Consider the following 13,922-nt stretch of genomic DNA (forward strand, 5'->3'; position numbering starts at 1 on the left):
GGGTTCAATTCTGGGTACTGCCTGTGTGGAGTTTGCAAGTTCTCCCTGTGTCGGCGTGGGTTTCCTCTGGGTGCTCCGGTTTCCTCCCACATGCCAAAGACTTGCAGGTTGATAGGTTAATTGGCCATTATAAATTGCCCCTAGTATAGGTAGGTGGTAGGGAAATATAGGGACAGGGTGGGGATGTGGTAGGAATATGGAATTAGTGTAGGATTAGAACAAATGGGTGGTTGATGGTCGGCACAGACTTGGTGGGCCGAAGGGCCTGTTTCAGTGCTGTATCTCTAAACTAATTCCCATCAGGAAGGTCAAGGGGTGGTTGTTGTGGAAGCTTGGTGCTATAAGGGGCCTGATCTTTGGAAGTCGGTGTTGTGGTGTGTTACAGGCAGAAAGTAGAGGCTGCTTTGCTGGCATCTATTTTATGCTGTATTTGATTTGGGAATGCTCGATATTGGAAAGTGTTGAGTTTCTCAGTGCGAACAAGCCTTTTCTTGACATCGGAACAGGAGTATCGAGCCTGTTTTCTCCTAGATTTACTGTCCCTTATCCCCAGTCAGGGATGCAGGGAGAACATAAGAACAGGAGTAGACTATTCAGCCCCTGGAGACTGTTCTGTTTTGGGTGATCTGTCCTTAACTCCATCAACACACCCTGTTTTTTTTTCATGCATTTATGGTACATGAATGCTACTGGTAAGGCCAGTTCTTATTGTCCACCCTTAACTGCCCCTGAAAGGGTTCTAGTGAGTCACCTTCTTGACAACTAGGCCATTTCAGACGGCAGTTAGGAGTCAACCACATTGCTGTGGGTCTGGAGTCACATGTAGGCCAGACCGGGTAAGGATGGCGGATTTCCTTCCCTAAAGAACATTATTGAACCAGATGGGTTTTTAATAGCAATCCAGTAGTTTCATTGTCACCATTACTGATACTAGCTTTTAATTCCAGATTTATTTAATTAACTGAATTTTAAATTCCCTTGCTCCTGTGGCAGGATTCCAACTCATGTCTCCTGATCATTAGTTCAGGCCTCTGTGAATTTCAGAGTTCAGTAACATAACCACTGTTATGCTAGCACTCCATTCCTGATTCCATATCCCTTACCACCCTAGCTTATTCAAAATCTATCAATCTCAGTTTTGAAATTTTCAATTGACCTGTTTTTCTTTTGGCGGGGGGAGGTTACAGTTCGAGATTTCCACTAACCTTTCGTGTGAAGAGGTGACGAATGTAATTGAGAGAGAGAGAGAGAGAGAGAGCAAAAAAAAGAATCTTCTTTAAAGCCAGTGGGTGTGGGACATGTCCAGTCTCTCACAACATTACATTATCTGACATTACTTGAACATCTAATCACACTGATGTGTTCCATTAATTTGTAGTGTTCTTGGGGCAAGTTATAATGTCTAATATTGCGGTATTTTTGACATCAATGCCAAGTCCCATTCTGCCTTTAGAGTGGTACCTGATGATTTAAATTGCATTCTTTCAGCGTGAAGTCTGGTACTTCAAACAACATTTGTAAACTTCAGATGGAGTGATGTGGCCCATGTGTTTAATGTCAATTCCTGCAAGACCTCTCTCCCACAGACTTTTTTTTCCTCAAATTGAGCGATTACAAAATAATTCAGTGTACCAGACCTTCCGCTGAAAGGGGCCTGATCATTTGAGGGCTGTCACTGGGAAAATGACCATGGGAGCTGCCGGATTGTTGTTTTCAAAAAACCCACCCGATTCATTAATGCCCTTCAGGAAAAGGGAACCTGCCATGCCGACCTAGTCTGACCTACATGTGGCTCCAGTCCCACACTATAGGCTGGAATTTTAGAAGCAGCCGACGTCGGGATCCGTGCGGGGTGGTGGTGGGGGGGGGTGGTTTGGCCTGAAGATGGCCTGATGAGGCCCGCCATGGACATTGATGCCGGCAGGGCCCGGCCCGGCCCAGTCCTCCCGGTGGCAGCGAGCCTCCGCTGGGCGACGGGACCCAATTAACATATTCAAATCAATACAATGAATACAGTTAAATACACTTACCTGCGATCTTGAGGGCACGCCCCGATCTTCGGCGCGGCGGCCAGCACGCTCGCATCTCCATATCCCCGTCTGGGGAAACAAGGTGTGACACTGGTGGGGAGGGGGGAGAAGGTAAGTTTATCAGTGCGGGGGAGGGTGGGGGGGGGGAAACGGGGTCAAATACACGTAATGGGTGTAGGGGATGGTGGGAAGGTTGAACCTTAAACTTTGTGCAGTTTGGTGGGGGAAATGGTCAGATGTAAGAGGTAAGTTGTTTGGGGGGGTGAAAGGGCAAATATTTATTGTAATTGTTATGGGGGGGTGGGAAAGGGGCATAAGAAATGTATTTATATTTAATTTTGGGGAATTTTTCTTTAAAAAATTTAGATGTGCCAGCAGGGCTTTAAAAATGGCACCCAGTGCCCGTGCACCGGCAGCTGATGCCATTGCCAGGGTTGGGAAGCCCACCCCCTCCACCAGATTTGTGTGGGCAGGGCACCCCGGCTATTTAAATGAGCTGCTGCACTTGAGATTGCGGCGGTTCTTTGGCATGCAGCCCGCGCAGGCAGGCCGCCATTTTGTGAGCTCACCGCCGAGATCAGTGGCGGGCTCTTAAATTCCAGCCCTACGTGGCTGAATCTTTAGGCCCTCTGTAGTGGCTTCAATAGACGTGGGAACATAGGAGCAGGAGTAGGCCATTCAGTCCATCGATCCTGCTCTGCCATTCAATTAGATCATGGCTAATCATCTACCTCAATGCCACTTTCCCACCCTATCCCCCTATCCCTTGATGTCATTAGTATCCAGATATCTATTGATTTCTGTCTTGAACATGCTCAATGATTGAGCTTCCACAACCCTCTGGGGTAGAGAATTCCAAAGATTCACCACCCTCTGAGTCAAGAAGTTCCCCCCCCCCCCCATCTCAGTATTAAACGGCCTACCCCTTTTTCTGAAACTGTGTCCCCTGGTTCTAGACTCACGCTGTTGCTATGGACCAGTGGTAATAAAAGGCCCACCACCTTCTGAAGGATGGACAGATAGCTGATATGTCCTTGCCATCTGTCCCTGAATCCCTAGAGGAAATAATGTGGTGGAATCATGATTTGTGGACTAATAATTCAGAGGTATGGTATTGTGGTAGTTATATTACTGGACCAGTAATCCAAGGGTATTGTAGGTGTCATACTGGGCCCCAACCTGCCAAGAATGAGGCATATTAATTTTGCCATATGGACATTAAATTACAAATTGTTGCTGGGAAGAAGAGAAGGCCTGTTACAAGGGCTGCCAGACTTGAATGGAGGACATTTGCATACCAACAGAGACAAAAGAGTTTATTTCCCTTATCCAATTTAACCCACAATGGACTTTGAGTACCGGACATTGAAGGTGAGGGAGCTCAAATTTCAGGATGACTGCTGGGATAGCCGAATCCACAAACAGATGTGGTCAGACCATCTGGTCACGTGACTAACCTGCTTGGCAACCTGTTTTTTCTGAATTGTACAAACAGTTTGAACTGAGAAAGACTGTTTGCTCCTGGACTGAGAAGATCTCTCCTGTCTGCTCCCGTCTCTTTCTCACAAGCCTCTGAATCCACATAAATCCCAGGAGAGAAAGTCTCCTACAGCGAACAAGGTTTAAGAAGAATACTGGGCCCCAACGAAAAGCAAGATCTACCTACAATCAAGGACTCTACAGTGATCTCTGTTGACCCTCAAACTAGGGACGCCAAAAGCTCGAAGAACCATAACAAAAACTCTTCAGATATTGCCTCAAACTTTTCCACTTTATTTCTTCTGCTCTGTTCTGTCTGTATCTGCATGTATGTATCGCCTATGCATGCTAGCGTGGGCGCGTCATGTATCTGTAGGTGTTAACTGAGTTAGAGTTTAAGTTTAATAAATTGCAACCTTTTTACTTTAAACCTAAGAAAACCTGTTTGTGCTGGTTTCTTTGCCTTAATTGGAAAGAGGTGAACAACGGTTCAGCAAAGGGGAGGTAAAATCATGGTGTTTTAAAAATTAAACCCTGTTATGGTAAACCCAGGTGAAGGTTGAGAGGGATCCTTAGACCCCTTTCTCACCTGGTTGTAACAGTAGTAGTTATGTTACTGGAGTAGTAACCCAGAGATACTGTACTAATGATATTACTGCACCAGTAACCCAGGAGTATTGTAATGGTTATATTACTGGACGAGTAGTTGGGAGGTATAGTAGTGTATTGGTTTTATTACTGGACTAGTAACCTGGGGGTTTTGTAGTGGTTATATTACTGGGCTAGTAACCTGGAGGTTTTGTAGTGGTTATATTACTGGACTAGTAACCTGGAGGTTTTGTAGTGGTTATATTACTGGACTAGTAACCTAGGGGTTTTATAGAGGTTATATTACTGGACTAGTAGTCGGGAGGTATAGTAGTGTATTGGTTATATTAGTGGACCAGTAACCCAGGGTAGTATAGTGGTTATGTTATTGGACTAGTAGTCCAGAGGTTTGACAATGTCATGGTTATATTACTGAACTAGTTATCCAGAAATCCAATCCCACCATGGCAATTTGAGAATATGAATTCAGTTTAAAACCATCTGGAAGTGCAAAGCTGGTATGAGTAAAGGTGACCATGAAACAGTTGGATTATCATAAAAACCAAACTGGTTCATTAATGTCCTCTAGGGAGCGAAACCTGCTGTCCTTACCTGGCTCAGCGTATATCTGACTGCAGTCTCAGTTGATGCTCTGAAGTGGCCTCGCAAGCCATTCAGTTGAGAGGGATGGACAACTGAAGGAAAAAGTTTTTAAAAAAACAGAAGATTGTTTCGACTAAGCATAAAATGCTGACTGGCTGTTGTTGTTCGGAGATATCCGGACAGCATAACTAGTTCTATGCCAGAGACTTTTTGCCAACCTCCTCAGACATGTCGTTAAATTTTATCATGTTACAGGAGATAGACATCTCTCTTTCCTTCATTTTCATTCAGTTCTTTTAAAACAAAAATGGAAATTTGCCATTTCCTCCCCCTGTCCTGAAGGCACTGACTCTTGGCTAGGACAGGCTTTCATAGGTGGCTGGTACCTCACCTGTTCTTTGTGTGTGCCTGCAAGCTATTCAACTGTGGAGGGCACCACAGCAGAGCCCAATCTCGTCCTCGGCCAAATATCCAAACGCACACTTTCATCAAGAGTCACTGGATAGTGTTCGGGAAAGGGAATACAAGACTATGGCCTAGTGAGGGTTTAAACTGAGGTAGACCACATTGTACAATGGCCTCTTCATAAGCTGGCAGCTTTCGGCATATTGCTAACTTTTACCTATGCTCTGCCAATATTTGATGGTCCCAATGTTGTCATTGTTTAAAAAATCCTTTCTTTTCCCCTTTCCTCCTCTCCTATCATGAAGGCCTAACTCTTGCTCAGAGTAACATGGCCTTCGGTTTTCCGACACATGCCCAAGGGACCACTCGGCCCATTGGTGGGTCAACTAACTCAGACCAGGGTAGAAAATGTGCCCTTAGATCTTCCTGCAATGGATGGTGATAAAGGAGAATTTTCTATCTTTCACCAATTGAACAAAATGGCATCAGTCACAAGTGGGTCAGAGTCAATGACTGAGAGCAACCTCCATGAATATTCAGAATGTTCCTGAATAATTGAACCCTTTGTTAATTAAGTTGTACTAACTTCCTATTTTTTGTATCTGCTAATACAGAAAGCAGAGCCACCGAGAGTGAAGCGGCCTAGAGGAAGACCGAGAAAATGGGTGAGTAACAGGAAGATGTGCAATGTGTTCAATAAAATGACTCCTTGGTTGTTGTGGTGTTTTTCTACTGGTGCTCAGTCACTGGGAGACCGAAAACCCACATTATCTGTGCATCACCCTCCTCGTTTTCATTTACTAGTGTGCTGCCGATGATCGGAAGGTCAGTAAGAAGGAGACATATGTTTTCGTAGAATCTTGCAGCACAGGGGGAGGCCATTAGGCCCATCATGCCTGTGCTGGCAATGACTTTCTTTTGCCTCTGCAGGCTGCTTTTGGCTACCTGAGTCCTTGACCGGAATTTAACACCCCACCCAACCCCCGGGAGTGGGCTAGGAGGCGGCACAGGGAGTGTAAGATTTTGTGGGAGGCGAGGTTTCCATGCCCATTGCTTTCCTGCCCCCACTGCTACTTTACCAGTTGCGGGGGAGGTGCAAAATGGCCCACACACCGCGCAAATTCAGGTCCACTGGTGGTCAATTAATTGCCACTTAAGGGCTTCTTCCAGCGGACGGGCATTTCAGCACCTGAGGAGGCTGCCTGGTAATACCTGGTGGCCTCCTTACAGGCTGTTGGAGGGGGTGGGGGGGGGGCTCCTGATCAGGCACCCTGTGTTCCATGGAGGGTCCTCCCAGCAGCAGCACGGGCCGCCCCCACTAAAACTACCCCCCGCCCTGCTCTCCGACCCAACCCTCCTCGCCGCAACCTAGCTGATTCTCCCTAGCAAAGCCAGACCTCCGTCAACCTCTTTTGAAGAATGGCATCGTGGGTCTCTTCTCACTTGGTGCAGTCCCAGCAGTGACACTGCCTCAGAGCAGCGAAAATCCTGACTGAGACCAATTAAGGGCCTGGCCATGCAAAATAGCAGTGTTGTTTCCAGGCCCAGCAGAGGTGGGCTCACCCCTGACTTTTTAGTCGGTGGGCGTGACCACTGTCTCATCATTAAATTCCAGCCCGTGGTGCTGTCAGAGGCATGGAGTGTATCTGTTTTATCTTTGCTAGATGTGAGCAGCAGATGGGTGTGTTGAGTCCTTCACTGAACCAACAGCATGTTTATATGAAAGGGCCTTTAGAGAGACATTGTAATGATTTGACTTGTGTTTTGTAAAATATCAGTCACCGGAGGAAGATCACAGTCACGTGATTGACCTGTGATTAAACAACATTGTGTGTCTGAAACAGCTTTTACACTTTTTGTCTAAAATGGTTGGCCTTTGTGTTGTCTTCCCTTTCCTGCAATTGATTCAGGTACCAGTCTCTCTAGTACTGTGAGGACCTACTCATTTCATGCAGAAACCCCATTGCTATCAAGTACAAATGCAGGAGAACCTGCTCCCTGCCCTTACGGTTCAGGAATAGGCGGCTTTAACCTATTTTGAAATTGGATAAATCTCCAGGCCCAGACGAAATGTATCCTAGGCTAAGGGAAGCAAGGGAAGAAATAGCAAAATCTCTGACTATCATTTTCGAATCTTCTCTGGCTACATGCGTGGCGTCCAATGACTGGAGGATAACTAATGTTGTTTAAAAAGGGAGAAAAGGATGTTAGGGACTGAGGTTCTGTTAATGGATGATAAATAACTGCTAGTTCAAGATAATAGGGTGAACAGGTGTTGGTGTTAATTAGTTAATTGTATTCAAATGTATATATATATATAAAGAAGAGCCAGCCAGCACTGGCGGTATGTTGTTAGGAGTGCAGAAGTAAGCTCTGTGACAAGCAATAAACAATCTCCACCAAAGCATCCTAGTCTCAGTGTCTTCTTCACAAACAGGCTTGGAAGCATCTCTAACAAAGGATAGACCAAGTAATTATAGGTCAGACAGCCTAACCTTGGTGATGGGAAAATTATTGGAAAAATTTCTGAGGGAGAGGATTCAATCTTCATTTAGAAAGACACAGATTAATCAAAGGCAGTCATCATGGATTTGTTAAGGGAAGGTCATGTCTGACTAACATGATAGAATTTTTGAGGAGGTAGCAAGGAGGGTTGATGAGGTTAGTGCATTTGATGTAGTCTATATGGATTTTAGCAAGGCTTTTGATGAGGTCCCACTTGGCAGGCTGGTCACCAAAGTAAAAGCCCATGGGATCCAAGGAAAAGTGACAAATTGGATCCAAAATTGGCTCAGAGGCCGAAAGCAAAGGGTAATGGTTGATGGGTGTTTTTGTGACTGGAAGGCTATTCCCAGTGGGCTTCTGCAGGGCTCATTACTAGGACCCATGTTTTTTGTGGTATACATCAATGATTTGGATTTGAATGTAAAGGGTATGATTAGGAAGTTTGCAGACGATACAAAAATTGGCCATGTGGTTGATAATGAAAAAGAAAGCTGTAGGCAGCAGGAAGATATCAACGGACTAGTCAGGTGGGCGGAACAGTGGCAAAGGGAGTTCAGTCCAGAGAAGTGTGAGGTAATGCATTTGGGGAAGGCTAACAAAGCAAGGGAATATACAATCAATGGTGGGATACTGTGAAGTGTAGCGGAACAGAAGAACCTTGGAGTGCATGTCCACAAATCCCTGAAGGTGGCTGGACAGGTAGATAAGGTGATCAAGAAACCATATGGGATATTAGCTGAGGCGTAAAATCTAAGAGCTGGGAGGTTATGCTGGAACCGTGTAAAACACTAGTTAGGCCACAGCTGGTGTACTGCATACAGTTCTGGTCACCGCACTGTAGGAACGATAGGATTGCACTGGAGGCAGTATAGAGTAGATTTACGAGTATGTTGCCTGAACTGGAGAATTTTAGTTATGAGGAAAGATTGGATAGGCTAGGAGTTGTTTTCTTTGGAATAGAGGAAGCTGAGGGGAGACCTAATTGAAGTATATAAAATTATGAGGGGTCTAGATAGAGTGGATGGGAAGGCCCTATTCCCCTTGTTTGGTGGGGGGTCCATAACCGGAGTTGGGGGGGGGGGGTAGATATAGGGTTAGAGGTAGAAGGTTTAGATGGGATTCAAGAGGAATTTTTTTCACTCCGAGGGTGGCAGGGATCTGGAACTCTCTGCCTGAAAGGTTGTAGAGGTAGAAATCCTCATCACATTTAAAAAGTACTTGGATGTGACCTTGAAGAGCTGTAACCTACAAGGCTACAGACCAAGGGCTGGAAAGTGGGATGAGGCTGGATGGTTACTTGTTGACCGGCGCAGACATGATGGGCTGAAAGGCCTCCTGCTGTGTTGCAAATTTCGATGATTTTGTTACCGTAACAATGGCGTCTGGGCATCTCTTGTCTTGTGGTGACTTAGGTCACATAAGCAGGCACCTGTTTAATCCAGGTGGAACTTTTCTTTGTTTAGATGGCCAGCTATGTTGGCTATTGAATTTAAGTGTCGGATTAATCGGCGCTGTGTTTTGTTAATTGGGACTCTGTCAGGATAATCGAGAATAAAAACAAAGTGCTGGAAATACTCAGCAGGTCTGGCAGCATCTGTGGAGAGAGAAGCAGTGTTAACATTTCAGGTCAATGATCTTTTGTCAGAACTGGACAGGTTTAAAGCCAGTACAGAGGCAGGGAAAGGTGGAAGTGGGGGAAAAGAACAATAGGGAAGGTATGTGATAGGGTGGAAGATATGAAAGCTTAAATGATAAAAGAGCTGATAGTACAAGTAAAGAAACAAAAGAGTTCTGATGCAAGGTCACCGACCTGAAACGTTAACTCTGCTTCTCTCTCCACTGATGCTGCCAGGCCTGCTGAGTATTATTTCTGTTTTTGCTTTAGATTTCCAGCATCCGCAGTATTTTTCTTTCATTTCAGGTCAATCAGGACTGTGTTTCATTAATCGGGATTGGTTCTGGTTAATTGGGACTGTGTAATCAGGAAAACCTAGGGAAGGTTGGGCTTATTGGCCTTAAAAGAGATGATCAGGGACTTCAAAAGGGGACATAAGATCGTAAAAAGCATCATGAAAATTAAATCCAGAACACAACTGAAAACTGAACCCTTGCTGTGAGACAAGCGGGAAATTTAGGGCCAGTGTCTGGAAGTTCTTTAAGGAGCGATCAATGCATTGATTGGGCTGTTAAATACAGCAGTGGAGACCAAACCCTGGGCTCGTTTACAAAGACCAAGGTTCGTCTAGTTGGTCATCTACCATCCCAGCAATCACATGATACAATGAGTTGGGTGCAAAGTGGGGGGGGGGGGGGGTGTTGGTGGGAAGAGCCATCAGTTCTTTCAGGAAGTGACGTGATGTGAATCTGTGGATGGAATCTTCCTGGCCTCGGGGAGACGGGTTAGGAAGCGGGATCAGGAGGAGTAGCTACCCGATACATTCCCGCCTCTGAGCTTGCTGTGTGGCAGGCACCCAATTAGACCAATTAAGGGGCCATTTGCTGGTTCTGCCTGGATCTTCCTGACAGTGGATGGGTGGCCTTCTGAGGCCAGACTCCTGAGGGAACTGAGCGTAGCTTTCTGGTGGCAATTTTTTTTATTCTTTCATGGGATGTGGGCATCACTGGCAAACCCTAATTGCCCATGACAGCTGAATGGCTTGCTAGGCCATTCCAGAGGGCAGTTAAGAGTCAACCACATTGCTGTGGGTCTGGAGTCACATGTAGGCCAGACCAGGTAAGGACAGCAGATTTCTTCTTCTGAAGGATATTAGTGAACCAAATGGTTTTTACATCAATCGATAGTTTTTATGGCACCATTACTGAGATTGGCTTTCAATTCCAGATTTTTATTAATTAAATGAAGCGCCCATGGGGGTATTTGTACCCATGTCCCCAGGGCAGTAGCCTGGGCCTCTGGATTACTAGTTCAGTGATAATACCACTGTGCCACAATCAGCCCCTTTTCAGAATGCAGTCCCCTACCTGCCTCAGCAGTGCCCACCTCTCCCAGTGGGGCTCCTAGCCATCCAGAGTTCAAGCCCTCTGATTGGGCATCCCATATCGGCGAACACGGAGATAGCCTCTTAATTGGCTGCCTCACGTAAGATCCCAATGCTGTGCAGCCAGCCTTCACCAGTGGAGTCGGGACCCACCTTTGTTCCCAACGGCAGAAAAATGTCAAAGGCAGTAAGATTCCAGCCCCCCGCCCTCCGTGCCATAGATATTTCTGACCCATGAGAATGCTGTCTTGTTATTTACTGGTTATTGACTGTACATATTTCCACGGACAGACCCAAAGTCACACCTGTGTAATTGTTAAACCTCCAGTGTGGGTGTCACCAACTACACTAGGTAGGTGGTAGGGAAATATAGGGACAGGTGGGAATGTGGTAGGATTATGGGATTAGTGTAGGATTAGTATAAATGGGTGGTTGATGGTCGGCACAGACTCGGTGGGCCGAAGGGCCTGTTTCAGTGCTGTATCTCTAAAGTAAACTAAACTACACGGATAATAGTGGAATACAACCAACCCACAAATCCAGGTTACACATCATCAAAACATGAGACACAGGGAAAGAATTCAAGGTAAAAAGAAAGACTTGCATTTATACAGTGCCTTTCATGGCCACTGGACATCTCAAAGCACTTTACAGTCAATGAAGTACTTTTTGAAGTGTAGTCACTGTTGCAATGCAGGAAACACAGCAGCCAGTATGCGCACAGCAAGCTCCCACAAACAGCAATGCAATAATGATGAGGTAATCTGTTTTGTGATGTTGATTGAGGGATTGGTCAGGACAGTGGGGAGAAGTCCCCTGTGTTAATCTGTTAATTGTGTATGTGCAGGTGGAGGGTGTGAATTGGGATCTTACTTGAGCACTTATAAGCAGACACTTACTGAGATTGCTGGAGAGTTTTGAGTGAGGAGCTACATGTCTGTAATCCTTTTACTCTGTACAATAAATGTGAAACTGAGTAAAGATAGGCTCCAGCATTATCCTTCCATAGCAAGCTTTCTGGAGCATAACACCCTGCTGTTCTTCAAAACAGTGCCGTGGGATCTTTCACATCCACCCAAGCAAGCAGATGGAGCCTCGGTTTAACATCTCATCTAAAAGATGGCACCTCCGACAGTGCAGCGCTCCTTCAGTACTGCACTGGAGCATCAGCCTTGATTTTGTGCCCAAGCCCAGGAGTGAGACTTGAACCCAGAGGCGAGAATGCTGGCAACTGAGCCATAGCTGACAGTGTAGTATGTAGGTACTGTATTGAGGAATTCAGACGATGTAATGAACTGTTCCTCTCTTATAGCTTGTGATAGTATTTGGTCCACTTGATTGTATTGTGGCCTGTAACTCACTCCTGAATATCTATCATTCTATGCATAAACCATCTAATCCCCTCAATTAATGTCTTGTAACACATTCCCAGCCATCCGTTATATATATAAACCAGCTGAACAACTTTGTTAGATTCTAAGCTGTAACCAGTTCCCAGGTATCCATTATTATACACGTGAACTATCAAGCCTTCAATTAGATTCCAGCCTGTAACTCACTCCTTTGTATCCATTACTCCTATATATAAACCATCTGATCTCCTGGATTAGATTGTAGCCTGTAACTCACGCCCACGAATCAGTTAAAACGCTGCACAATTTTTAGACAATATTTGAGCCTCTCCATGTACATTTTGAACTTACAACCTGTGGGCATGACATTGCCACCTTTCCCTGTAGGAGAATGGTCCAGAGGTCAAAGGTCCCTCATCAGAGAGAAAAACTAGGCCAAGGCTGCCTGTTTGAAGCAATTCTCTCCTTGCAACCCAAGCACCCAGTTCACTGAACGGATGGGAATAAGGGAAGTTTATTGGGAATTTTTGATGTGTTTTTAATTAATTGTAAGTGCACTGAATGCAATGTTGCGGATACAGAGGGCAGTAATTGGTGGGCTTTGGAATGCAATTAAAACATCACAACAACTTCCCCCGTAAACAACTGTAATTTATTTCCCATCTGGGGCTTTTACAGGCAGTGTTTTCTGACATTTATTGTGCTGCAGCAGGTAGTGTGCTTTCAGTTAGCCTCGTTGAAACTTTTAACAAGTCAATGAAGCCTCATTTTAAACAAAAGAGAGACCCAATCCCATCGGTTGTGTTGGGCAAGAGTTTAACATCGACAGAGAGGGAAGTGAACTCAACCTAAGCTGAAACTTAGCTGAATTCGCACCAAAAGAGGCCATTCAGCCCATTGTACCCAAACCAGCTCTTTTTAAAAGAGTGATTCAATTAGTTCCACGCTTCCAGCTCTTTCCCTATAGTGTTATGAACACTGGACTTTATAACATGATTATGTTTTAAAAACTGTATTTTAAAAAAAATTAAGATGGAGTCTGAGAAATCAGGTGACCTCACATCCCCTCTGCTTATGGACAAGATAGAAATCTTGATTAGCAGAGAACACAGATCAAAGAGTTTCTTTTGAAAAAACAGAGACTGCAAGGGTACCACCTGAAGAACAATGCATTTCACCCTCCCAGACTTTCAGATCCTAAACAAGGGGTCATTGATTCTGAGAATGCAGATGTACCAGGTAGCTGTTAACACCTGGGAACAATGGAAAGCACCAGGTGGCTCTGCGGAAACCAGACTTCTGGACTTTGTATATTGGAACAGGACAATAAGCGACTGACTTTTGATTCCAGAATTTAACAGATTCTCTGAAGGCAGGCAGGCTGTAAGTACATAATACCAGCAGTGGCAACCTCGAGAGAGGGAACACCTGCCCTCGGAAGACTGATACAGTGAAAGGCTGCAAAGGCTTGAACCTGTTTTGAAAGTTGACGTTTGTGGAGAAGTAAAAGCCGAACAGGATCACTAAGAATCGCCTTATTCACGGATGTCCAGATTGTAAGCACTCGGAGAAGTGAGCGAAGTGGACATTGATCTTTGAAAAGGTCTGGGAGATCCAACCCATTGCAACTGGGAAGAGTTTGGGACTTTTAACCACAAATATTTCACTATCAAAGAGGACTGTGTAATATATAAGTGTGGTATGAGGTTTTCAAGTGTTTTAATTAGTGAAGAAAACACCCTTCTTTGTAATTTGGGGTGTCAACTACTTACAAAGTGCTATTTGGTTAATGAGGATTTCTTTTAGTTTAGTTGTTATAATAAAAGTCTTAAAATGTGAAATCTTGTCATGTAATTCTTTAAATTAGTCTGGGGGTTCATTTCGCATTTTTAACATAAATGGTCTCAGAGAGGTCGTAATGATAGCCCTGCAAATTTTTCAATTTCAGGTATTTATCCAAT

The 13,922-nt window shown here is 44.9% G+C and overlaps 1 protein-coding gene across 4 annotated transcripts in view; it reads left to right on the forward strand.

The window, feature by feature from the left end:
• LOC137380248 (high mobility group protein HMGI-C-like) overlaps positions 1-13,922 on the forward strand; it is a 290,841-nt gene that overhangs the window by 134,556 nt on the left and 142,363 nt on the right. For all 4 annotated transcript variants that reach the window (XM_068052102.1, XM_068052104.1, XM_068052101.1 and 1 more), the window contains exon 4: positions 5,720-5,770. In XM_068052102.1, coding sequence (XP_067908203.1) covers positions 5,720-5,770 — 51 coding nt within the window. The remainder of the gene's footprint in view (positions 1-5,719; positions 5,771-13,922) is intronic.

The sequence above is a fragment of the Heterodontus francisci genome, chromosome 19 (genome assembly GCF_036365525.1).
Source record: "Heterodontus francisci isolate sHetFra1 chromosome 19, sHetFra1.hap1, whole genome shotgun sequence".
Lineage (NCBI taxonomy): Eukaryota > Metazoa > Chordata > Chondrichthyes > Heterodontiformes > Heterodontidae > Heterodontus > Heterodontus francisci.